This window comes from Lissotriton vulgaris, chromosome 3_1 (assembly GCF_964263255.1).
Source record: "Lissotriton vulgaris chromosome 3_1, aLisVul1.2, whole genome shotgun sequence".
Taxonomy (NCBI): Eukaryota; Metazoa; Chordata; class Amphibia; order Caudata; family Salamandridae; genus Lissotriton; species Lissotriton vulgaris.
In genome coordinates, this window is record NC_141689.1 from 414,052,362 (window position 1) to 414,080,177 (window position 27,816).

The following is a 27,816-nucleotide window of genomic DNA, read 5'->3' on the forward strand; positions in this document are numbered from 1 at the left end:
TATGTCGTTTTCCTAATGGAGGTATACGAAGTAGTCCCAGAAGGATAAAGCTGCCTCAGTGATCTATTGGCTGCAGCGGTACCTGGAAAGCGGGGACATATAGAATGCTAAGAATCTGATCTCGGTCAACAGGTTTCATAATAATGGCGCGCTCGGTCTTGGAAGCTTACCTTAGTCTCGCGGGCAGTTTTCCTTCATGTGGGGTTCCGCCGACCCGGTCCGTCGGCCGATGGAGGGAGATTAGACTCCCAGCGATTTCCGGCGTCCTTATCAAGGATCGTCATTTTCGCGCTCACGGTGCTAAATCAGCTGTTCCTAATTACGTAAAAAAGGATAGACGGACTATTCTATTCCCCCTGTATTCAGTCGCCATCTTGGGTATACCAAACAGTAGATGGAAATGCTGTTTAACCTATCATTTGAGGGGCTGTGGTGGCCATCTTGCTAAAACCGATCATCACGATTCAATTTCCTTATCGGGATACGATTATTTTTATAATAAAAAGCCTGAGTTTCATAATATAGATATAGTATGATAATGTATATTTTCGTGAATAGACAGTTTACATCATCTATTTATATATACAAAAATAGTTCGATCTATCTTCAGGACGTCGGTGGTGGACCAAATGGTGATGTCGATTCTTAAATGGATAAAGATGATAATAGTTTTTTCCCATTTACCGAGAGCGGAAGCGGGTGGGAGCATTCCTTATTTCGGACCTCGGTGCATGTTTTTCCACGCATCTAGTTATTCAGATAGATTCGTGATTATTTAAGATCACTGTCGTTAGTAATATATAAATAGATTGGCAGCCATTAAGGTTCACTCCCAATTGATGTATACTACACCCAGCTCTACTCGATGGTTCTGGGGTCTATCCTTTAGGTAGGGAAGAGTATTTTCCCCTTCTGATAGGGTAGAGTATTTTCCCCATGGCTATTAGTCCTAATTTTGCCATTATTCATATCACTATTAGGGAGGAATAGACCATGTATTAGCTTAACCGAGATTTGATACGTAGATTCATCATTTTTAGGCATAAAGGTCCCAAACTGTTGTTACAGAAAGGCCTGATGCCAGGGGCATTCCTCATTCAGTCCTTTTTCTACAGAGTCAAGGAAAAAGATCCAAAAAACTTCCCGTTTTTTTCGGAGGCATGTTGGATCAGTTCCAAGGTTGGCCTTTATTTTTTCCAAGATGAACCAGCGAATTTCTGTGTCTTTGTGATTTTTCTCTAGCCAGTGGGCCACAATAGGGGCTGTCATTTTTCTATTTCTTATATTTGACTTGTGCTCTCCTACTCGTACCCGGCATTCCCTTCCAGTTTCTCCAACATATGGGAGATTGCATGGGCACAGTATAAGGTAGATGATATTGCTGGTGCGACAATTAGTTAGCGTGGTATTCCTGCTAACTGAGATCGTACGCGTGTTGGTGATGACAGTATCACCTATAATGGCTTGGGGGCAGATATGGCATGTTCTACACTTATGGTTGCCATATATTGGATCCATTCCTGTCATGGTGGTCTGTTTGTTCATTGGGGGTTCTTGTATTCTCCCCTTCACCAGGTGGTTTTTCAAATTCTGGTTTTTCTTGAAGGCAAAGATAGGTCGTCTTAGATGTGTTTTTTCGCTTTCCAGGTTTAGGATGTGCCAACTAGAATTCACAGCCTGTCTGATCTTATGATTCATCTCGGAGTGGCGTGTTACACAAACCAACTGGTTAAGTTTTTCCGATTCTTTTTCCATGAACATAGCTTCCCTGTTGGCGGAACGTACCACACGCCCCCAGCATTTGTCACGCCCCAGCACACGCCCATAGCACAACACAGACATGCCCACAAGGGACTACTTTGCTGGCACGGATCTTTTACCTTTTAAATGTATATGGTGGGCGTCTGCATAGCCTATGTCCTTCTGCTGCAACTGCCCTTTCCAACGCTGTATTGGGGGTTGTGATTGGTGCTGTGGTTCCTGAGATTACCCGCCTCAAAGGTTTGGGCTCTCTCTTTATTATATTAGTATATATATAGATATATATATATATATATATATATATATATATATATATATATATATATATATATATATATCTATCGTCACACGCTCCCAAACAGTGGTGTCAGGAAAGAAACGGACAGCACTCCGATGTCGTGATCTTGTTGTTTATTTTATTTCCAAACCCCCCAGCACCCCCGACAGACGCATTTCGCTCAAGGCTTCGTCAGTGTCGTCAGTGAACAAACAAATTCGCCATTTTAAACAGTCCGCCCTTTCAGGTTTGTAGACATAGAAGATGGTACAAAATCAATTTTGTGGCGGCCATCTTGTAGTGTGTTTATACAAGGTTTCTACTGCTGTTAAATAATAGCGACAAATAAAGTGCTCAGTGCAAAAATATAAAACAAAGTTTGACATTTGACCAAAAAATTATCTTGACTAGCACATATTCACAGTTTTTACATTGGTGATACCGAGCAATGCTATTTACAAATTTACAGGCGTATAAGGTGTTATGCAGGGGTGTATCCCCGAATATATACAAGCCATTCCTGTGTGCAAATCCAATATATACAGGTGGTAAATTATTCAACCCAATGCCCGCTATATACAAATCTATACTATATATGTACACATGTTAGAGCAAATTTTAAGCATGGCTAGTTGGTTGTAATTAAGCCCTGTATGGGCTTATGATTTGCCACACCTAGCAAACATAATTTCCTGGTATCACTGTTGTTATTTCATAACTATTCAACACGGCGTAAAGGGAGGGAATGCGTATTTACAAGGCTGTACTCAGTTTCTATTTACATTGGGCCGAGGAGTCATGTCTTGATGTTTTGACAGATTGGATGGATTAACAGATCAGGAATTTATCATAGGTGTACCCACATTTCGGCATCATTGTTAAGGCCCCATGGTGTCATCGTTTTGAGGTCCAGGATATACCTCGATTCCAATATACGGAGGGCTTTTTCTCTATTCCCCCCTCGTTCTGATTTAGGAACCTGGTCTATACAATAGTAAATGAGTAAATCTCTGTTGCTATGATGTTGTTCTGCAAAATGGCGGGCTATCGGATACGTTTTATCATTGTTCACGATAGCCCTCATGTGTTCCAAGATTCTCATTTTTGCTGGTTTTATGGTACTGCCTATGTATCGTTTGTTACAGGGGCAGACCAAACAGTAGGATGTATACTCCGAATTGCAATTCAGATGCTTCATAATCTTTCTGTTGGGTCTGTCCTCACCTGATCTGCAAGGATACTCCTTGACCTTCTTACTGAATTTGCAGGCCTTGCAACGTAGACATGGAAAGAAGCCAACTATTTTGTTGGAAGTCTGATTAGCTTTCTCAGGGGAGTAATGGCTGTGGACAAGATGGTCCGACAGAGACTGGCATCTCCTATATGTCACCATAGGTCTATCTGGTAGTGACTTTTTCAAGATGTTGTCAGTATGTAATATGTGCCAGTTTTTATTAAAAGACTGGACCAATTCTCCAGATTTGCTGTTAAAAGTCGTTATCATTCTAACCTGATCATTGTCTTTCCTTGACTCCTTAACCAACAGAAGATCCCTCCTGTCAATAGTTTCTGCTTTGGCATTAGCTTGTTCTAGGATGTTCCGGGAGTATCCCCTCGCTTGGAACCTCTCACTAGCTTCTTCCTGAGCTTTTCTAAAATCCTCAGTTTCTGAGCAGTTCCTTTTGAGTCTAAGGTATTCACCATAAGGTACATTTCTTACCAGACTTCTAGGGTGGTGGCTGGCCGCATGCAATACGGCATTGCCAGCCGTTGGCTTTCTATAAAGCCTGGTGTGGAGATGGCACCAAACATATGTTTTGGTGTCAAGGCAACTTTATCCATACTTCTGGTCCTCAAGTGACTGAGAGGTAAGAGACTTTAGCTAGTAGTAGGGGTAGTCAGTGTGGTCACAACAAATAGTATACCAATACGTTTCCTCTTCTCTCTCCACAGACCTTGGTCCTGACGAGAACTCATCCATCTATATGAGTTCGAAACGCGTAGACTTTTTCAAGCCTTAAAAAACCAAAAAAAACTGATACTCATTTTTGAAACGTTTTTGAAAAATATGATTGCTTTCAAGGCTTCTTTGTAAATCAAAGTTATTGCATTGTAGATACAATTTATATGTTCTTTGTCGTGTGTGTATATATGTAAATAGCGTGGTTTGTGAGTGGTATGATTGAATGTATGTAGTATATGTTGTCCAAAAAAGTTCAAAAATTTCTATTTCTTGATAAAAAATTGTTTTCTTGTTTGAATAGGAAATCCTTTGTTGTTGTACATAAGGTCTTAAACATTTTTCGTTTGAAATTTCTAAATGGGTGAGATCTAAATATAAAATAAATATTTCTCTAAATAAAAGAACCCAATTGAAAAGGACACAAATTGGTCAATTGCAACATTTGTTTCATGGTCAGATGTTCAAATCAAAATAAGAAAGTTAGTGATTGGCAGCACCTGCAATCTCCGTTGTTGTTTAGTAGCTTGTGGCAAGCAGTGCTGTTGGGAGCCCGAACCCAGTAGCTTTTTGTTTAAGGTGGAAGGCACAATGCGGCGCACCCCCCAACCCGGAGTGTCTCAAAGGTATTGGGGAGAGGGAGCAGACAGTATGTCTGTTTAATGGACTTTCCAGCAATGATGGAAGCCGCCAGCGTTTTCCCGCAATGCCAAAAGGAGCCGACACTGCAAGCATTATTATGTGCGAAGTTAGGTCACTGTACCTCATTCTTACTGCCTGTTTGTTCCATATTGCGGGACTCGATGCACTTCACCCGAGGTCTCTTGGTGGGAATAGCGGCAACAACGATCTGAGGAACATTCCCTGTCCGCTTTCAGTGAGAGTGATTGCCCGCCAATGAGAAGACTCGGTTAGCAGCTTAAAAACAGCAGCTTCGGAGCATTTCCATCTTGGCAAATTTCAGCGAGCACCCGGCACTGATGAGGCACACGCCGAAACGCGTCTGCCGGAGGCTGATTCTTGTGGACACACGAAGTGTGAATTATGTGTGCAATGGCGGAATAAAGAAACTTGCTGGTATCCAGAGCATGTGTCAGACCTGTTTTTTAGTGAAAGCAGGATTGGAGGAGGATATATATATATATATATATATATATATATATATATAATAGTTGATAGAAAAACACACATTTGAGGTGAGCAGATCTAGAGTGTCGCTGGTGTCGAGAGTGCTCTAACAGGAGCTGCTTTCCACCTAAACTGCAGAACTACACAGAGTTCTCTCCTTCTTTTTTGCATAATTTATGTGTCACTCTATGCCTGAAAGGGTTTTGTTTTGACTTATACTGGGTGCTCCCTTGTGTCTGGACAAAGTTATACCTCTCCGAAGAGCTCTAATTAGAGCGAAACACTGGGTCAGGGTTGCTTTTACTCATTTCAGGTTGGCTTGATTTGGTATTTTACCAATTCAAAGCTGTAATATTGTGCCTGGAGTGATAAATGGCTTTTGTCATTTTACAGCTCAGCAAGGACAGCACTGTGCTAGTCCTATGCTTAAATACTTTGCTGTAGAAATGGCAAAAGACTTTGCCCTTTTCTATCTCGGCGTGGATGGCACTGTGCTAATCCTTTGCTTAAAAACTTTGATAGAAAAACAGGCAATTGAGGTGAGCAGATCTAGAGTGTCGCTGGTGTTGAAAGTGTTGAAACTACCCAGAGTTCTCTGCTTCTTTTTTGCATATATCTATACTACTATAATAAAGGAAGAACTTTGAGGCGGGTAAACTCGGGAACCACAGCGCCAATCCACACACCCGATACACCATTGGAATCGTCAGGGTGTGTAGATAGCTATAGGCTATATAAATTTTAAAAAAAAAGTTATTTAAAAAATTTACAGTAAAAAAAAAACGTAGTCCCTCCGAAGTAGCGCCGGCCGAGACGTGCGTGCTCAAGTCAGGAGCGCGGGGAGGAGCGGCGTCCAGGAGCGCAACGAGGAGCGGCGGACATGGCGCGGGGGAGGAGCGGTGACGTGAGGAGCAGCGGGCAGGCCAGCGACGGTGCGAGCAGCGGACAGGCTGGAGGAGCGGTGGCTGAGGTAAGGGAGCGGCGGACATGGTGCGGGGGAGGAGCGGTGACGTGAGGAGTAGCGGACAGGCCAGAGGCGGTGCGAGCAGCGGACAGGCGGGAGGAGCGGCAGCTGAGGTAAGGGGACCCATGTCGGGGAAGGCGGGGGACGGGCTGGGCGGGGGCCCGGGCTGCAGGAGAAAAGAGAATGATCCCGTGTTTTTATGGTGAAACAGCAATCATTAACACACCTCTAGGCCAAAAAGATTAGCTATGATGTAAGCTTTCCCAGCCAATGTACACTCTGTAGAACGGATTGGTCAGCTGTACACCTCTGCAATGAAGAACAGACATATTTAAAGCAGTATATCAGCAGCGGACAGGCGGGAGGAGCGGCGGCTGAGGTAAGGGGACCCATGTCGGGGCAGGCAGGGGTCGGGGCAGGCAGGGGTCGGGGCAGGCAGGGGTCGGGGCAGGCAGGGGTCGGGGCAGGCAGGGGTCGGGGCAGGGGGGGTCGGGGCAGGCGGGGGACGGGCCGGGGCCCGGGCTGCTGGACAATGTTGGGGCGGGCGGGGGTCAGGGAAGCCTGTTGCTCCCGGACAAGGTCGGGCTGCTAGTATATATATACACATACATATATATATATATATATACATACACATATATGATGTAGTGAGCAAGGCAGACCTGTCTGCCGAAACGCGTCTGATCGTTTTTCTTGTAAATAAAGACCCTTGATTTGGAATCCCACGGAGTTGGTGCCTGTTTTTCGAAGGAGTGTGAACACAGGATTGAGTACATACATATATATATATATATATATTTTATTGGAAGAGTTATCAAGCTTTGCTCATTGGAAGACCTGCAACTTTGCATAGATAGACGAGACTGCATTGGGAGGGCCACTGAGTCGTGCCTCACTTAAAATCCACAAAGGTTGATCATATATACATATACACAAACTAGTACTGATTTTGATATATGTACTACCAAATGATAATTAAGTGAAGTAGGGTGCTAAAATGGTAAAAGGCCATTGTAGTATGTGACATTTCTTCAAGTAAGCCTTGATGCACTTGATTTGTGGAGAATATACAATTTAGACTGAAATTAACATGGTTATTTCTGAGCAGCATAATTAAGGTTAAAGCCTAATAAAGCAGACTGGCCTGCATGGAGAATAACATCGAAATACCTCTTGAATTGAGCGAGCAGCTGGCTTGTCCTGGTGGTTTCCTAAGATTAAAAATGGCAAGGTGCATAACTGCGGATGCTGAAGGGCGGAATGCAACTCGTTTCTGGAAGTTTCTAGATCGTCTTCAGAAGATGCACTGTCGAGCACGAATATCACCCCTTGGGATCCCTGATAGTATCGGCTCCAGTATTTTCGGATATTTTGAGCTCCTTCAAAAAAAAACACACGAGGAGCAGTTAACACCACCATTATCATATTTTTAGTTTTGTCAGAAAATGAAAAGATCCCTTTTAATCACAAGAAATAATAACTTAATACATTTAGCTGTCAAAATATAGCACGGAAAGAATTTAACATTATCTACTTACAATTCATATTTGTAGTATTATGTTTAATCTAACCATTACATTTTATATACAGGCATATGACTGAGAAACGGAAATGATAATTCCTTTATGGAGAGAAAGACGAAAACGAATGGAGACAAAGAATTGATAACACAGAACTGCCCCTTCCGTTTGTTTGGTTGTAATTACTTGTGCAATCCTCGTGTAATTAATATAACATAAAAACTATTTAGTATACTTCTTGGTTAACTTTGCATTTTTTAGATCTTAAGACAATGCATGCACTGCCTGTTGCCAGACATTTTTGTTAGCTTACATTGGGCTTAGAAGCAGCCCATTGTTTCCCATTAATTGGCATCAATGTCACTATAAGTTGCTTGCTTAGTGAGCCTTAGTTTCCCGTTGTGAGTTTGTCCTTCCCCTGGAGCATGGACACGTTTCTGTGTCCTAACACTACTTGTGTTTTATGGTCATGAGTTTCTCTAGCCTTTCTTGAGACACAAATGCCTTATCTTGCAATGTATCCAGGATCACGTCTAGGAAGTGTTTCTTCGTTGAGGATTGAAGGAGATACTAAGGGTAATTTACTGTTAGGCCCAAAGATTAGAACGTCTGCAGACAGGTTTTTGTATCCAATCGACCCTTGACAAGCAGATGGAACTTTTATGAGCCCGTTATCAAGATATGGGAGAACCCTAGAGGGGGGGTCTCCTCAATATATGGGGGCCGACAGATTTGACGGAGATAGAACTCCAATGGCTGGCCCTGAGTTGTCTCCTTATATAACGTTCGATAGCCATGAAGTGGGGTGCTCCGGACCGTCCGTTAGTGGTGGAATGGACGGCGGAGATGGATAGGGCAATGGCTGCTGAAAAAACCGTTTACAAACTCAGAGGGTGCCCCAAAAAATGGGATAAAAAGTGGGGAAAATGGAATGCATATAGGGGCGAGATTTGTAGCTCCCCTACCACAGACGTGGCAATGGATAGGTCGAGACCCCTACGCCAAGGCCCCAACTGAAATAACCTGCCTGTCATTCCTTTGTATATTATGCTTTTCTATGTCATTGTATTATGTAGTGTTGATTGTGCTTTGATTTTCAGGGGGGACCTACCACCGAGTCCTCAATGGATATGATTACTATGCTTTTCCGACTGTACTGTGACACATTTTATGCTTTGGTGTTAATGTATTGCTGATTGTGCTCTCAATTTTTCTGTTTTTTTCCTCAATAAAATTTTAATAAAACAAAAAGAGAGATATGGGAGAACCTGGATGCCTGTTTATCTTACGGAGGCAGCCACTGGGGCGATACACTTCGTAAAAATCGGGGGAACTGAACTCATATGGCAGTACTTTGAATTGGTAGTGAGTGCCAGCTACTGTGAATCTGAGAAATGTGTGCTGCTTGGATTTATAGGGATTTGGAAATAGGCATCCGCAAATCTAGGCATTAATTAAATCTCTGTGCCTGAGGAGGTGCAGGATTTCTTGAAGGGTGATCATATTAAAAGATTGCTTTTTCAGGTACTTGTTCAGTATCCAGAGGTCCAGAATGGGGTGCCATTTTCCTGATTTCTTCATGACCAGGAAAAAACGAGAAGAGAAGGCCATTCTTTTTCGAGAGTTTGGGACTTTTTCTATGGCACTCTTGCTTGCATAGCTAGCACTTACTTCCGGAAAAGATGAGACTGAGGCGCTCTTTTAAGTGGAGTGGTATGCCGATTTGGGTGAGTTCCAAACTATGCTAATACGTGATGAGGTCCAGGACCCATTTGTCCGTTGTGATCTTCCGCCACTGATGAGAATATTTTAAAATTCTTGGCCCCACAGGATAGTGTGCTGTAGGGGGCGTACTCAGCACTATAATATTGTTACTGCTTTCTGCCAATGTCTCTATCTGGTGCTGTCTGCTACCTCCTTGGTGGTTGGTTGGAGTAAGCTGCCGCTGTCCAATATGGTTGGTGCTGCTGGTAGATAGACAGAAAAGGCTGCTGAAAAGGCTCGTATGACTGATACCTCTGGTATCCTCCTCAATATGTATAGGTGAATGTTCCACGGGCCCCTCTAAAAGGTGTTTTATGGAACTGCAAGGAGCCCAAAGGTCTAGCGATGTCAGTGTCATCCTTCATTGCTTGTAAAGCCTCGTAGACGGGCCGGCCAAACAAAGCGTCACCATCAAATGGCATAGCTAAAATCTTATCTTGTACCTCAGAATGAAATGGGCCTTTAATGAACCTTGGCGTCTGAGGACCGCTGATCCAGTGAACTGTCGGAATCCTACTGAAGCTATGTACATAGCACAATTTATGATTAACAACGCAGATCTTTTTCCCTTCTGGAGAACCTTCTTTGCTTCAGCTTTCTTGTCTTCCATCAGGAAATCAAGATATGTGGCGATATCTGACCAAATCTGGCAGTAGTCATATCTGCCCAAGATTGCCAGCGAATTCGCCGCACGTTCAGTCGTGCCCGCCATAGTTGAGAACAGCTTAACAGTGTTATTAAGGTGTCTGCCTTCCTTGTCAGGTGGCGCTGAAATTGGCATGGAAGGGTTATTTGATCGGCGCTGGACAGCCTCTGTAGTAGAGTCTGGTTTCGGATGTCCAACCAGATATGTTGGCGAATCTTGAGGAGCTTTATACTTTTCATCAATTCTTGGCAGGGCAGATTACACTGTGGCAGGAGTTTTCATAATTTTAATACCTTCCGCCCAGATATATTCTACGATAGGGATCGCTCTAACAGTTTTCCTAGATTGTTCATTAAAATCATATAGGAGACAATCTGATTGTTTTTATCATGATTGGAAGATGCAATAGCTTGGCTGCTCTCTCCATAAGGGTATATGAGCAACCAATATCACCTGGTGGGGAATCCATTGGACGTGGTGCTGGAAGGGAAGGTGCTTGGATGAGATAATCACCCCATTCATTGGTCAGAGATTGAGTATTGTGAATTTTACCCTCCTCTCTATCATCATCCGATAGCAATATTAGATACCGGGGTCATTCTCGGAGTGCCACGTGGTGGCAAAGGTTTGGGTGATCTTGGTGCAGGAGGTTGTGGACGGATAGGGGATGATGTGTTCTCTTCAGGTGTAGGAAACTGTATATAATAGTCCTGCAACATGCCCTGTGAATCCTGTACCAGGGCTACGGGAACCTGAATCATGGCTTCAAGTGGTGCAGGAGGAATGGAATGGTTAGAGTGCTCCACATATTGCCTTGGCTTTTCTTTATATTGCTTGCTTTGATACACTTGTTGATAATTTCCCTTTCATCCCTTTCGTCCTGGTACTTGACATTAAGCTTGGAGGGACTATGAGCTGCACCAAAAGGTACATCATCATCCTTTTCAGACTCCTCTAAATCCAATAAATGGCTCTGGAACACATTGCTAGGTGAAGTATGTTCTGGGTGCAAAATGTCCTGTGCAGTTCCATCGTCGACTGTGTTGTCGACGAAATCATTGTCAGTTCCAGCGTGAGGCGTAACATGGGCGGTTTCTTCGTCGGCGGTTTTGTCGACAACTAAGGTGTTTCGCCGTCAACTGTGCCATCAACGCTCTCGTCATAAATGTTGTTGGCAAGCTGGTCTTCTACAAGATTGCGGTCATCGATGCGGTCATCGGCGATGGGGCTGTGGTAGTCGATGTTGTCATTGTCGGTGCGGTTTTCAATAAGATTTTCATTGACAGTTTTGGCTGTTGCCATGACTGGCTTTGAAGAGGATTTTACAAGTATATACATACTAGGTTGAAGGAGTTAAAGGCTCCAATCTAGTGACCTATGAGGAAAAGTTTTCCTTATGTGCTCTATGAGAGGTGATTTTGAAGATTGATGGTGTCTCTTTTTTTAAGATCAAACTTGTACTTTTTGTGAGTTTGATGTTATTGAGGGAGTTGGATTCTTCTGGTCGGGCATTTTCCAATGGATCTTTTGTGTGAGTTTAAGTCTCTTTTTTTAGGCCTTTCTGTGCATCTCTGGTGACCCTTTGTGTAACCTCTTCCTTTTACTTGACTTCTCTTATAAGGTAACAGCATCCTCACTGTCCTCTTCCTCAAAAACAATAGTTGTTTTAGCCTTAAGTTTCTGAACCCATAATAAGAGCCACTCTCTCTATCCTTGGGAGTTTCAGAAGAAAAGGTTCTACAAATCTTGCAGCCCTTTAACTTGCGGGCAGAATGACAGCAGTAGATACACTCCTTATGAGGATCTTCTGAGAGCAGCCTCTTCTTTCTACAGGTCCCAAAAGGTCTAAAGAATGTTTTCTTCAAGGATTCTGTAATTTTAATGTCAGGTGTAGATAAGTGAAACCGCAAAAGTAATCTGGATAAACCAAATCTAGATATAAGATGAAGAACAGAGCAGAGCTCCAGGACACTCCCATTCACACGACGTGCAGTAGAAAATCTGAGGGAAGAGGCCTCTGCTGGGAATATTCTAAAGGGTGCTATAGCCTGATTGGCTAGACTTGGCTTCTTTGTAAATGATGTAGATACGCTAATAAAGTCAAGATCTTTTGCCATTGTAAGATATGTATACTACTTCTACTGCTTTATATTGTACAGGGGGACTCCCACCTCCATATCGGGAATGATTCAAGCATGTGAATATATGAAAGAGTCAATACTGGAGAATCTTAATGATGCTATGTCCAACAGTAAAGATATCAGCCAAGATAATTCTTAACAACTTCAACTCTTTAAAAAACAATTTTCCACCACTTTCAAACTGGATCCCAGAAAAGGATGTCCACAGTACACAAAGTGATAGCTCTGACAATCCTAGCCAATAAACTGAGGTCTCAAAGCATTGTTTATTTGTATTCTTCAATAAAGGGCTTGACACTATTGACCAATGGCTATTAAGAAAGAAAATGTTAACAATGAGTTTCATAGTTTCATTGGTAAGTATTATGAATATTTTCCACTGAGAAAACTTGACTAATATATCTATGACTGGAATCACCCACAGAAACTACATCACAGTACCGGACAGTGAATTCACTAGCTTTAGCGACCACCCTTCGCTGACTCTGCCCATATGTGTTATAACTTATGGGCCTGAGGATAAATTCATGCTGCCCGATATAGCGGCGGCCGGAAAGACTACTGTTAGTATAAAATGGACAGGCATCAATGAAGAGATTATGTTGCAAAAGGTTATTAATGCTAATAATGAAAGCTTTTTTAATTTTCACTGACATTAATTCCTCCCCCGAAATGATTATGACCGCCCATGAGAGAATCACTGCAGCAATATCTAGCAATTTAAAAGAAAAGAAAGTACAACGAAAAAAAAGAGGCAGGTTAACGGTTGGTTTAATCATGATTGCAGCGGGCACAACAAGATTTAAAAAAGGCCCTACATACAATACCTAGATATGTGGAGAAGTGTGGCTCACTGGTTAGAAGCGGCAGACCCTGATGCAGAGGTCTGACCCGGGACCAGGGTTCAATTCCTGACGCGGCAGGGTCTTGGGCTCAATGTCCACGGACCAAATGATTCTCGCCTCAGTGCCTACTCTAATCATGGGTCCCACTCTGCAACTCTGGGCAATAGCTTGCTTAATCTCCACAACGGCCCCAAAAGCGCAGGGATGCCTGGCTTCACCTTGGGGGTTCCAAGTAGGGGGCATCTCACAGGGAAAGCCAGGAAGGGTTCCACAGCGGTAGACAGCGCCAGGATGCCTGAAAGGTGATAGTGCGCTTTACAAGTATACATACATTTGCATTTAGAACAGAAACTAAGCCACTTAAGTTTCTATATAAGCAGGCTTTAAAAAATAGGAAGAGAAGGTGCAAGGGGAGGCCTAGTTGAAACTGAATCAAGCCGCAGACATTAGGGATTCCACCCTTTTCTGGAAAGTGATAAACTCACCTATGTGGAAGGTTGATCAAGATTCCATCATTCAAACAGTTATCACCCCAAATGATTGGCTTACCTATTTTAGTGGGATTTTTAATGCATCTATTAATAATATAGAACAGCCCCTTTCTATAGCTATGATACCCCTCAAACAAATTAGGCTGGAAGAGGTACCCATAGCAATAAATAAGATAAAACAGGGCAAGGCTCCAGGACCCGACGGCGTCCCGGCGATGTATATAAAAAATATACACTGTTATGGGCCCCCATTTATACCCAAGTCTGCAATGCAGCAGCTGAAGGTTGCGTCCCCAATACTTGGACAGATATTGTTATTGTCCCAATTTTTAAAAAGGGGATTCGGGAGATGCGAGATGCTACCGTCCCCTTTCCCTCCTAGACTCATCGGTTAAGATCATGGGGCGAATAGTTCTCGAAAGACTGTAGAACTGGGTCAATGATAATATCTTGACTGAAACCCAATATGGTTTTGGGGGGAGATGGGGACAGTAGAACAGTGCATAAATCTACATCTGATAATCGATAAATACACAAAGGCTAAGGGAGAACAAATCCACCTTTGCTTTGCAGACCTAAGTTCTGCTTTTGACTGTGTAAATGATGCCTAATTGTCGGGAGCTATGATGGATATGGGCGTTCCTGACGATATTATTTCCATCCTATCACAATTATATTCAAGACTGACATCCAGAGTGAGGTTTGGAAGGGGAGGTGAGTGCATGTTCAAACTTCAAGGTATCCAGGGGAATGAGACAGGGTTGTGTCATCGCACCACTTTTATTTCCATTATATGTAAATGGGATCGATAAGACCCTTCAGAATTTAAATACAGATACCCCGAAAATAGGTGCGAGACCAACCCCGCTGCTACTGTATGCAGACGATGCAGTTCTAATGTCGAGAACTGCAAATGGACTACAAAAACGAATTAAAGCCTTTGTCTCAAACAAGGAGCAGATAGATTTAACATGAAACCTTTCCAAGCTGTTTGTGAGGATCTGCGGCCAAGGCAGGGCCAAGAGAAAGTCTCACTTTGTTAGGAATTTCAAGTTAACTGAAGTCAAGAATTTTCCCTATCTAGGTATTTTATTTTATTTTAACAGCAATTAGGCTTACCATTTAGACCAGTCAGGACTTAAATTCATCAGAACCATAGAGGCGATTATTAGATTTTGTAATAAGATAGGTAGTAAACTCCCCTGCGATATGCTTCAAACTTATGGTAGTAAATCCCTATCAGTAGCAACCTACGGCTCTGTAGTGCAGGGCAATGCTAATCTTAATGCATTACAACTGTGTGAAAACTATTTTCTTTGTTGTATACTGGCCGTACCAAGATGTATGTCAACTTTTCTCTTGCATCAAAAATTGGATGCATCATACGTCACCAACTTAATACACGTAAGAGCGATGTGCTCATGGCACAACATTTGGCGCAAGGAGGGCCCAAAGTTTACCAGGGATATTATTAAGGACTGTTTAGCTCTGGAACACACTGATAAAATCCCTTGGCTAGCATACATGGGCAACCTACAAAAGAATATCAATAAAGATCTAGCGGCAAAAAACTCTACAGATATTTTACAATTTAGCAACAATGATATTAAAAAATTGTATATGGAGAAACAAAGCCAAGAAAGAGCTAGGAGAGAGGAAGGGAAAACAAGAGCATTAAGATATATGGCTAGTACAGAGTCGACTGATCTACCAAATTACCTGGAAAAAGTTACGAACACCCAAGATAGATTTTATCTCACAAGACTGCGTCTGGGTACAGTTCATGAACTGGTGGCTTTCCCACAACTTGAAAAATGGCAAAAAAAAGCACATGGGAAAGCTAACCAGATCGCAATGCATTTTATGTTGTTCTGTAGGAAGTTATTATAAAAACTTTTTTACAGCCAATTTTTATTGTACAGAAATTATTTTTTTATATAGAAGCTATGAAATTCATCTGTACCCTTGATAATGAATTGGCCTCTTGTGCTGCTGTTGGTTTTGAAAGCCGGGCTGTACAAAGGTGGAAATCGCTTATATTTTTAGCTCAATTAGTTTATGAAACTGAATGAAGGATGACCCCTGGCCAAAAAGTAATGTTATTTATGGGGACAACAAGGTGATGTGTACAGATGAAGATTTAAATGTAATATTATGAAGTTTTAATATATCATGTAACATATAATATTGAAAATAAGATCTTAATTGCTTGTACTTTTATAAATCGAAAAAAGATTTGAATAAAGTTAAATGAATGAATGAGTACATCACAATACTTTGAATTTGGTGTTCATCAGGAATGTGTTTTAATGCCTACCTTGTTCAATGTTCTTCTGAACAATAATCACACAGCATTCTCACAACTTGGACATGCTTGAAAAAAACAAGTAGAAAAGCAGTACTGAGCAACACCAACACCAACACAGGTGAGATTTAAAAGTGTCTGAAAGCAGGTTAAGTATTTGATTTATATGAAAGGGAAATCAATTATTAGAGAAGTCACAATGAAAAGTGCTTTGCAGCTACTACACACATTGGACTGAGTGAGTGAGTGAGTTAAGCTTTATTGTTCAATTACTTAAAATTGTTACAATATACTATTTTTACAATAATCTAACGGAAAGATGAAAAAAGTTAGGATCTCACACAACTTGCTACGAACTGTAGAAAAGTTTAAAACATTAAAAACAGTTTATCCAAACTGGCAATAAAGTGCAGGTGCATACAACTTTGTGGAGAGTAATGTCATAGTCTCTCTTGCTTGAAGCCCAGCTGGTTTCTTTTTTGTGACTCAGTTTTCTGTGACAGGGCTGCCCGGATTGATTCTGTAAATGTCCCTAACAGTGCAACTATTTGGGCTGTTTTAGCAGAAAAACACAGGTCTGAGACTTCTCTGCATCGTACTAGGCCATAGGACCTGCAGATGGGAAGAACTAGCCGTTGCCGCTCGCTAGCCAGCTTAGGATAGCAGCACAGCAGGTGGAGCCAGGATTCCCGGTGATAGCTACAAAGACGACATGCTGCTGAGTTGTCCTTCCGGGCCCAGGCTAGGTTAACATCCACGATAGTCAGTGCGAGCAGCCTCATATAGGTGATTTTTTTGCAGGCCGGAACTGTCAGTGTTTGCAAAAAGTATTGCTGTGGTTTGCCCACTATGTAGGAAGCGTCCAGTGCAGAGAGATTGGGATGATGGTGTAAACTTTCCAGATCTCTTTCGTAGGATATTTTCTTTACCTGTGTGTTCACTGTCCTTTTCCATGCGGTTACTGGAATATTTAAATTGTGCACATTTTGAGCATCTATTTCTAGTGATTCTATGGCTTCTGCCAGCTGAACCTGCCATGGAGATCGACCTTCTTCAAAGATTGTTTTAATTAGCCTTTTCAGAGAGTTTTCTGGAGCACGCAGGGTACTAATATAATATTTTTGAATATCCCCTAAGCAGCTTATGTCTGGACGGGTGAGACCCAGTTCCAACCTTATTCTTGCTTTCCTGGCCTGGCCTGTCCTGGAAGTTCTAGAACCTTCTTATAGGCAGAAATTTGATGTTTTATCAGAAACTTGGTGAAGGCTCCGGGGAAGGCTAGGTGGCCATAGTTCAGAGAGGGGATTCATTTTGCTTTTAAAACTTTCAGGATGGGTTCGGCAGTCGGACTCTGTAGACATCTATTGAGATTTCTCAGGCTGTATGTAATGCTGGCCCCCTTGCTCCTTAGATGTTTCAGATGGGTTGTAGGTTTGGCCCTGTCTGATAGCCTGAGACCGAGGTAGTTATAACTTCTGCATGTTCTAATTTGCAGGTCTCCTAGGTGGCATTGTGTGGTCTTCTTTCGGTGGTACTTCCCAAAGATAATTATCTTGGTCTTCTCTTGGTTCACCAAGAGATTGTTTTTTTTGGTTAAACCCATGCAGAGCTTCTAAAGCTTTCTGTAGGCATGTCCTGGTGTGGTCCATTATGACGATGTCGTCTGCGTATTGGAGGATTTGGAGTCGCTCATTCCCCAGCTTTGGGGTCAATAGATTTGCCCCCTCCAGAGCTTTGCTGAGATCAGCTGTATAAAGTTTAAAAAGTAGCGGGGCGAGGAGCGCATCTCGTTTGAGTCCATTATTGGTAAAACCTTAGTTGTTACAGTCGTTTGACTGGTTTTGACACGAACCCAGGTCCCCTCATGGAGGGCGATTATAGCCCTTAACAGTTTTTGAGAAATGCCCCAGGAGTCCAGTTTTTCCCACAGCTTCCTGCGGTCAACTCGATCGAAGGCTGCGCTGTAATCGTTAAAACAGACATTGGACTGATTCTGATATGGCATGCAAAACTACAGTGGTAAGAATACAAAACTAGAGAGAAAAGAATAATCGGGATACAAGATAAAAAAAGAATAAGAGTCGATTGGAGAAATGAGGATTTAAGACTAAGGAAAGAAACTGTGTTATTTTACATGCCATCTCAGAAACCATACGGAGCCCGTGGGAAAATGAAGATAAAACTCCTGCCATGCCAGACGTCCCAAGCTCAGCTCTAGGCGCCTTGGAGGGAAACAGATCTGCATTCTAGCTGGTGGCTCATATTTTCAGGACTCCCCTCTCCTGGGGACTACGTGTGTCAATAGAATTTGGGACATAAATCTGCTGCTCAAGCTCGGGCGGCACCCTCATTTCTGCTGTGTGCGTTTTGCGTAGTTGCAGGCATCCCTCAAGATTGTGGCTGCCTGAGAAAAGACTGAAGGTGGTGCCTCGCCCAGGGCAACTACAATGAGAAGAACATACTGGCGGGTGAGTGGGAGTCAGTCAGCTCTGACTGCAGGACAGGCGCCAGTGGACGAGGCAGAAATTATGGGTCTCACAAGGGCCCAGGCGAAGTCTGGAGCAGCTGAGGCAGAGTCATGGATCTGTAGGTCCAGCAACGGGCACCTGAGGTGGGTTTACACTAGCCTGGCCACATGTCCACAAGTGTGGGTTTCGGCACTCCGGGCAGTCCTGAGTCGCATTGACGTGCCTAAGAATGCCCAAGTGGTGTGGTGACCTGGAGAGATAGGAGGCTCTGAGGACGTGGCTGATTGAAATGGAACGACTGCTACTCCCTCCCTACTAGGGATTAGACAAGCAAAAATATCTGGAGTCCAGGTGGTCGGACTTATGTTGCCCCTTTGCTCTTGGTGGCCTGAGACCCTCTCCCTCTCTACTAAGATACTTGTGTGAAGACAGTCGAGACCAATCCGGACTTTCCCTGCTCTGCTGCAGGGAAGGTTTTAAGGCGAGAACGGGCCCAAGATCCTGCAGGAACTGCACCTCTGGTAGCCAGCCGGATCAGGAGTAGCTACCCTAGGTGGAGGGTGTGGTGTTTTTGCGACTCCCTGCCTGGGCGATCCAGTGAGCCTGATGTGCTGGTGCTGAGGTGAAGCCTGCTGAGCCCCGCTGATGAAGTTTGCTGGGGTAGAGATTGGCTAGTGGCGCAGAGGGACTGCTCGTGTTGCCCATGATTTACTAGAGGCTATTTCTGGGAAAGTGGGTTGGGGCCCGGCAGGATGTTCGGTCCTGTAGGTCAACTGGTCGAGAAAACAGCAACACCACACATGGCGTGGCATGTCACTTCAGCGGTTGGGGGCACCATGGAGGGTCAAGGAGAGATGATTTGTGTAGCTGTGTCCGGCTCTGTGACCTGATTGCATGCTGTAGAGACCGAGCTTTGAAAAACCGGTCTGCTAGATTGCCTGAACTCAATCAGAACTGCTGGGGATAACTTGTTAGCTGCTCCATAATCACAAACTGCACTCTGGTCAAACATGGGCAACGACAAACCCTCCTCTTCACAAGCGCAAACTAAGATGGACAGGTTTACTACCCCAACTTGCCAGTCCACCAAGTCTATACAGGATGAGGTTTTACCCCACAGTTGCTCTAAACCTGCTGCCACAGGACCAGCCTACAAGTCATCCAAGTGTCACGATTTATGTTGGAAACTAAGAATGGGAAAGTGAATGCAGATATGGCATTACTATGACAAGACTTCGCAGCAGCTTCAGGAAAAATGTCAACTTCATAACTCTAACTTCTATAAATACCCACCACTCTGTTACGCTTTAATACCGCACAGCGACTTTCCGAGGAGGCCAAAATCCTTATAGGCCTGTTTGGGAAAGGCAGTATCTCCCACATTTACAAATCCATAGTCATTCATTTCCCAGATCTTTTTATGTCACTCAGGGAGAAGTGGTGGGGTTGTGTAGGTTTTCTTGCGAAATTGACTGGAGAGATGTGAAAATGTCCCCATGGCAACTCTCCACATCCTCAGAGGTCCAGGTCATACAATTAAAATATTTACACGTTATCTACCGGACATTGTTAAGGCACCGAAGAGCGTACAAGCGCTCAGCACCCACATGCTTTGATGTCTAGAGGAGGAGGGTTTGTCGTGGCCCATGTTTGACCAGAGTGCTGACTTCTTTCATGTGATATGCAAATGCCTTGTAATCATAAAATATTGGTGTACTATTTTCAGCACCTTATCTTGAATACTGGGGAGACCCCTCACCCTAAATAGCTGTGATGGGATTTTTAAAGTATTTGGGGAGATCACTCCCTGGTTGGTTTACGCACCAAGATTGCAAAAAAATAAGATGTAGCATGTGCACCGTACTCTGGTGATCCTCCTTCCTTAGCGCTGTTTGCCCTGCATTGGACTGGTGTGCAAAGCAGGAGTAACCAATCTATTTGGCAAGAGGTTGCCTCCACAATACCGAAAAGTGAGGAGGAAATGGTCTACTTTGGGTGGGGGTACCTGATGAAATGAATTGTGTTGTCTATGAGTAGATTAATATGCAAAATAGGAGTTGCATAGTTTGTGTTGAATTAAGTTTAGAAAAATAATACAATTGGTTTCTGAAAAACAAAGCTTGGTCAGGACTACATAAATCTCAGAAGCATAAGTAGCATAAGTAGGAATTTGTGGATCAAGAGCAGGCTGCCCCCAAGTGATAAAAGAAGAACAAATACCCTGCTGGCACCCTTAAATAGCAGCATCAACTCAATGATATACCCTAAAGAAATTGAGCTCGCTAATGCACTCATGGCCCATGGAAAATAAACAGGAAACTAAACAGGAAAGTAGAGCAAGTATACAGACAATTTGAATTGCTATCAAAAAAAAATCATGTCACTGACAAATATGGGTATAAGTGCAAATATCAGATCATTTGGTGTAAAAGGAATACATGGTAAAGAATTAAGCAGTTTGAGAAGCTAGATGAACAACATCAATTCAGTTAATTCATAGCCTATTAGTACCTGCCTTAACAAGATAGAAGCCTGGCGAAAAGCATATAAACAGGCAGAACCAAAGGGAGACTTCAAGGTTGCTACAGCAAACATGGCAATATAGTAACTGGAATCAGCATTCTACAGGCTCTGATGCAAAGATTCCATCAGAAGCAACAAGAACTGTGATTCCTCAGGCTCTAAAGCAGAGGTTCACAACACGGGGGACCAAAAAGCAAAGCCAAAGCTCTTACCAAATCCAGTTGATATAACAACTGTTGTAGAAATACATCACTCTTTAATATGCATTTCTACATCATGCCCATGATAGAGCACGCTAGGTCACCCAACTAGAATTTGTAAAAATACTCACCTGGGCCCATAATTCCAAATCGTATGCCTTAAAACTTATTTAGGTAACTCACGCTCTACTACCAGTATTTTGTGATTTTATCTCTAATTCCTATACCAGTAACCTACAAATCTTTTACACTAGGTACCTAAACACAATGGATCAAGGAGTTGAGTTAACCCTTTCGATGCTGATGACGAGCTCAGCTCGTCATCACCCACGGGTGTCGTGTGCTGATGACGAGCTGAGCTCGTCATGGTGCCACTAAAATGGCATTTTCCAGCACAGGGGGGGGGGGAAACGCCTAGCAGCCATGTGGTTAAGGAAAAGGGCACTCAAAACATTATAACATTTGTAATTATATAATAACCACAGACTCAGGGTAGGTTCAAACTCTTTATCTAATCATCATCATAAGTCATGAGCCATAAGTTAAACGCAATCAGACTATCAATAACCAAAATCAGAAACAGCGTATAGCTATGAATAAGATAGAGTATGCAAATCATTTAGAAACTTAGAAATAAAGGGAAGGTAGAAACAAGGAACATGTTAATTTTAGAAAAACAGTCTTTCGCAACTTGGTTAAAGGAGGGTAAAGAAAGGGAACATACTAAACCCAAAGACTTTCGCAATTCACGGGCAGTTTGAAAAGGAAAACACAACTTATGCAATTCGATTATTCAGATTTTAGCTTAATAACTATAGAGAAGGTAAGATTTGGGACATACTATTAAATTCAGCTTATCTACTTAAAGGGAGGGTGAGAAAAGGAACATATACTCTTATAGAAACATATCGCATTAGCTAAAGGTGGATTGAAATTTGGAACACACTAATAGTCAATAATACATGAAAGTTCTCATTTACCAAGGGACGGGAAAAAGAAAAGGAACATATGCAATCAAGCTTTGTAAATTCGGGAAGGTGAGAAAAGGAATGCAAGTTAATTTACAATCATCCACACAGACTTATATTTACCTAGGATAGAGTGAAAACCAACCCTGGCCACGGGTCAGTTGGAAAAGACAGGAGGAACCCCAAAGACTTCTGTGCCAGTAGGCGAGCAAGTGCAGCTCATGGACAATCAGGACAGGATAACCCCAGAATTTGGATCAGGACCGGTTCACCAAAGGCTAAGACCAGCACCAACAGTTTTGGTTGCAATGCCTGCACTACTCCCTTTCTGCAAGGAATCTGCCAAAATCCCGATTGGGTTATAACTTTTATCAGCAAAGTGCTTTGCCAGCACTTTCATTTCCCAAAACCCCGATTGGATTCTCGAACCTCCCAACAGAGTGCTCCGCAGATCTCTGCTTTCAGTCACCTATTGAGTGCGTTGGGTCAGTGACGGGTCAGTGACAGGTCAGCTATTTGGACAAGTCAGACAATTTCTCTAGCTAAACCTACGCTAATTATACTGTTTTTCAGGTCAGTGTACCACCCCCCCAGGGGAAACCCTTTGTGGGTAGCTGTTGCGCTATACAAATAAATGAATAATAATAATAATAATAATGTTGCAAGTGTAAGGATCCCCAATTTTGATTGGACAAAGGAGGAGGACAGGTCATCATACCACCTAAATTTTAGACTTCCTCAGACTCCTTATTCAAATTCCGTCTATGCCCCTTAAATTCCAGGTTCTCATGACATATGCCTTTTGGTTAACAATGGTGAATATAACATTGAATACAATTGTAACAAATTTCAGTACAGTTCAGCTTCTTCTAGGTGAGAGTTCGTTTTCTCAGGCGCATCTTGGCTGTTGCTGCCATCTGGCTGGGTTTAAATGCTGCAGAGTTCATCTTCCCTGTGCAGGGTGACATGAGCAGAAAGGACTTCCAAAATGGAGTAGTAAGCACCTCCCAGGCCCAAACAATAAGATACTTGAAAAGTAAAAGGAAACAATTTAGAACGCAGTAATAAATGATTACACTGTATACCATGAATCTCTGCACTATACCCATTACTTTAATATAAACTATAGCATTAGGATTAAGCAGAACGAACAGCTTAGCGAAGGCAGCAATGCAAGCTTCTCGCATGTGAGAACACAGAACAGCCATTTTAGCACTAGTGCGCAGATGCGACTGAGTTCCCTCGAGTGCGCCATGTCACGTGGGTATGACAGACGGATGCGCAGTAGAAATTCCCGCGTAGCAGCAGCCATTTTAGATGCAAGCGTATTAGGATTAGAAAACACATAAGCAAGTTTCTGTCGGATTCCCCATGTAAGTTTAAGATGTGCGAAATTAGTAAGACAAACAGGTTGGTTATTTCGATATATGTTATTCGAAGGTCATGAGTACGAGCAAGTCGCTTCACATGCAAATCCTTGCTCCATCAATCTTCTCTTTGATGATATTTTATATCATCACAAATTAATGAAACAGATGCCAACTTTTCACATTTCACCCATTTCAATCTCTTCAAACTTTCTATTCTGCTTTTTCTCATTATTTGTGGTCGGATGAGAATTTTTCATCTTTTTATAAATCTGGCTATTCATTTCCTCTAATTCTAGTTCTTCAATATTTCTTTTTACCCCTCGCTGGTTCACAGAATATTTCTTCTTGTGTTTTCGATATTTGCAGTAAATTATTATCCCTAGAACTTTTAAACCTATTCCCGCCATTTGCATCAGTATTTTACTCACAAGACCTTTACCTAGATTATAAAACCAACTACCTACAGAGGAGATACCATCAGTCAGTCTCTTCCAGGCACTATCTACCTCCAGTGGTTTAAGCTCTCTTTCCAAATTAGTGATGTTTTTCACATACCTTTTAATTTCAATACTTTTGTCTTGAATGTAAGTGCAACAATGTTGCGCTTTCAACATTCTACAGATTCCTCCCTCTTTTGCCAATAGTGTGTCAAGAGCAAGTCGATTCTGTAAAACCATAGATCTGATCGCAACCAATTCGGTATTGACCATCAGGAAACCTCCAGCAGTGTCAGTTGATAACCGATCTACTACTGTTGACAATTTGCAGATTCTGTGTGTATTCAGAGCCACTCCCACTGTAGGTATCAAGGCACTAAATATATCACCTACTATTTCTCCAACACTTTCTCTTTTGCTACATACTAATCCGTTGAATTATCCTTTCACTCCCGGAGGGGACTTTGGTTGTGGGTGGCGATTTTAATTCAGTGGTTTCTGGTAGGGAGGATCGTCATCCACCTAGGGACCTTACGAGTGCTCAGACTTGGCTCCGCGGCTTTATAGACACGCTAGGCTTGGTGGACTGTTGGCGGCTGTTACATCCCGCCCAGTATCAATACACCTTCCATTCGGGAGCGCATGGTAGCCTCTCCAGGATCGATTATGTGTTGATGCCCACGGCACAGGCCCTCTCTGTCACCGAGGTCAGACATCTGGCGCAGGGTGTATCCGACCACTCCCCAGTGTGGCTTAAGATGGAGGTACATGCGGGTGTTGAGGGCCGGGTGGCCCCGATCAACCCCTGTTATCTTCGAAATCCTACAACCCGTTCTGCCCTGGTTAAGTCTCATGACCAATATTTTATGGAAAATGAGGGGTCTGTATCATCCGCTGTGTCGCTTTGGGAGGCTTTCAAGACGGTCATTGGAGGCCATGCGTTGTCCTTCATTGCGGGGGTGAAAAAACGAAGAAATGAAGAAGTCGTAAAGATAGAGTCTGAGTTTGTGGAACTGGAGTGTGACTTCAAGCAGGGGATCACCCATGCGATGCAGCATGTTTTGCATCTTAAGCAACTGGAATACAAGGCATTAGTTACGGATGCGGCTAAGATTATGAATAGAGAGCAGCAGGGTCATTTATATGATGTTGGAGACAAGGCGGGTAAATTAATAGCATGGCTGGATAAGAGAGACAGGGCGAGTTGTGTTGTGCCGGTGATCGAGAGAGTGAATGGTGAACGGGTGACCGACCCTGATGTGATTACCCAATGCTTTGCGGAGCACTTCCAGACGGTCTATTCCCCTGTGTCAGAGCGGCCGGAGGAGGATTTGCATTTGTTATTACGCGATATAGCAGTGCCGTGCCTGTCTGACGCAGATAGGGAACAAATGGAGTCGGCGATAACGGTGGATGGAGTGGCTCTTGCTATTCGCTCTTTGCGATCGCGGAAGGCTTTGGGACCCAATGGTTTCCCTATTGAACTTTATAAATTGCGTCCCGACAAGATGGCTCCCTATATACGGGATATGTTTGTGGAATCGCGCGAGAGAGGCTCCCTTCCCAGAGATCAGCTTCTAGCTACCATTGTGGTGATCCACAAGGAAGGGAAACCGAGGGATCAGTGTGCTTCCTATAGGCCGATATCTCTTTTAAACGCTAAACCTAAGATTCTTGCGAAAGTGTTGGCTCACCGATTAATAACTATGATTAGCGAGCTGATTCATCCAGACCAATCCAGTTTCATCCCGCACAGGAACACGGCTCTAAACCTTAGGCGATTGCATGGTGTTCTCGCGAGGGCGACAACGTTACGTGAGCCGGCCATCTTGGCTTCCTTGGACGCCGCGATGGCGTTTGATTCCGTGGAATGGCCGTATTTGTGGGCAGCCCTCGCTAAGTTCGGATTTTGTCCAGGTTTTATTGGCTGGGTGCGGCTCCTCTACGAGGACCCCCTGGCGCAGATTGTTGTTAACGGGTGGGTTTCTAAACCGTTCGGTCTGGGGAGAGGTACGAGACAGGTTTGTCCCTTGTCGCGGTTACTGTTGGCTCTGGCCCTCGAGCCCCTGGCTGCATGGATCAGGTGGGAGCCCTCGATGAGGGGTATTCGGTGGTCCCCTGACTTCGAGGATCGTATCTCGCTCTATGCGGATGAAATCCTATTGTATCTAACGTCGCCCTGGAAATCACTGATAGTGCTGTTCGATGTCCTGACCTCCTTTGGTAGGAATTCCAGTCTTGTCATAAATTGGACCAAGTCCTGTTTATATGTGCTCTCGGATGAGGCCTCCCCTCTTCCGCGTAACTGTGCCATCCAGGTGACGCTTTCGGGGTTTAGGTATCTCGGAATTTATATTTCGCTAGACCCTGTGGCTCGTTATGAGCAAAATTTGATCCCACCGTTAAATAGGTTGAAATCGGACGTGGCGGGTTGGCGTAAGCTCCCGCTTTCGCCACTCGTCCGGGCAGCTCTCTTTAAAATGATGTCCCTACCACGTTTCCTCTATGCACTCCAAAACACCCTTGACATAGTTCCGGCTAGCTATTTTCATGCAGTGGAGGGTCTCCAGAGGAAGTTGATTTGGGACGGTAGATCCCGTATTGCGCTCGCTAAGCTAACACTCCCTTGGTACGATGGGGGTATCGCTCTCCCTGACATTAAGCGGTATTACTGGGCGTCTCAACTGAGCGCTATTAATCATAGCATGTATGGTCCTAAATCAAACCCCGCGTTTACCTTGGACAGGTGGTTGTTGCCTGGGGGCGATTATTATAGAGCACTATACTCTAGGTCAGCTGGTAGGGATCTGACGGCACCTTTGAGGATTGCTGTGCGTCTGTGGTATAATGCGAATAATGCAATGGGGTGGAAAGATCGCATGACTCTGGCGACCCCACTTTTTGTATCTGAGAGACTAGGCAACCTGTATAAGACCAAGGGTTTTGAGAAGTGGGACCTGATTGGTATTTGTAAGGTGGGTGACCTCTGGGTCAAGGATGGTATTAAATCATTTGAGGCGCTGAAGATAGAGTTCCAATTAAATGATAGGGAATACTTCCGATATTTACAGATCCACCATGCCTTGCAGTCTAATATCTCAGAAGGTGAGAAGATCCCGAAATCTTCCCCGCGCGAAGACAGGGTGCTGGATGGTCATGTGCCGGACAGTACTATCTCTTTGATTTACAAAAAACTAATAAACAATAGGACTGACCTACTGCTACAGCTCCAGGACTCATGGACCGGGGATGGCCTAGAGATGGATGACAAGGACTGGCAGTCAGCGGTCTCCTCTCCCAAGGAGGTCGCGATTCTGGCTCGTCTCCAGTTAGTGCAGCTCAAGATTCTCCATAGGATCTATGTTACTGGCCCCCGTCTGGTTCGAATGGGATTCTCTGAGAATGGATTGTGTAAGCGGGGATGCGGGCTGGTTGGGGCGTTTCTCCACATTCTCTGGGAGTGTCGTGCTGTGACTGTCTTTTGGAATGAGGTGCATAAAACCATGGAGGAAGTTACGGGGGTTGCTCTTTTGCCTGAGGCTAGGCGCTGTTTGTTGAATGTGTGGGAACCAGCGGATCACAATGCGGCACAGACTCAGTGGGTGACCCTTGGAAACATGATCGCTAAAAGAGACATAGCACAGTTATGGGGGTCCCAGAAACCACCTACAGTTGAAACATGGAGGGAAAACATGGACTGGGTGATGTTTCGGGAGAAAACTGTATACGTTGCCCGGGGGCGACCCCGAAAATGAAATAAGATATGGGGTCCCTGGAACAGTTACCGTGAAAAAAAAAAAAAAAAGAATACGAAGGCAAGGATTAGCCCACCCACAAGATGAATCTGGACCCACCCGGGTTATGGGAAATACGTTGTAATGTAAGTAAAGCATTTTCCTGGTTTCTGGTGTTGAAGTAACGCTGTGCAAGGTAGCATCTCCACAAGCAAGATGTTATGACTCCTTTTATCTATCCATAGGTACTGAATTCTCAAAGCAAGATTAAGAAACTTCCACAGTCATGAAGAAAGAGGAAGTGTGGCTCAGGG

At 43.6% G+C, this 27,816-nt stretch overlaps 1 protein-coding gene across 4 annotated transcripts in view; it reads right to left on the minus strand.

Moving 5' to 3' along the window:
* ARL15 (ARF like GTPase 15) overlaps window positions 1-27,816 on the minus strand; it is a 1,767,906-nt gene that overhangs the window by 776,360 nt on the left and 963,730 nt on the right. For all 4 annotated transcript variants that reach the window (XM_086960627.1, XM_086960629.1, XM_086960626.1 and 1 more), the window contains one exon: window positions 7,261-7,469. In XM_086960627.1, the coding sequence (XP_086816753.1) occupies window positions 7,261-7,469 (209 nt within the window). The remainder of the gene's footprint in view (window positions 1-7,260; window positions 7,470-27,816) is intronic.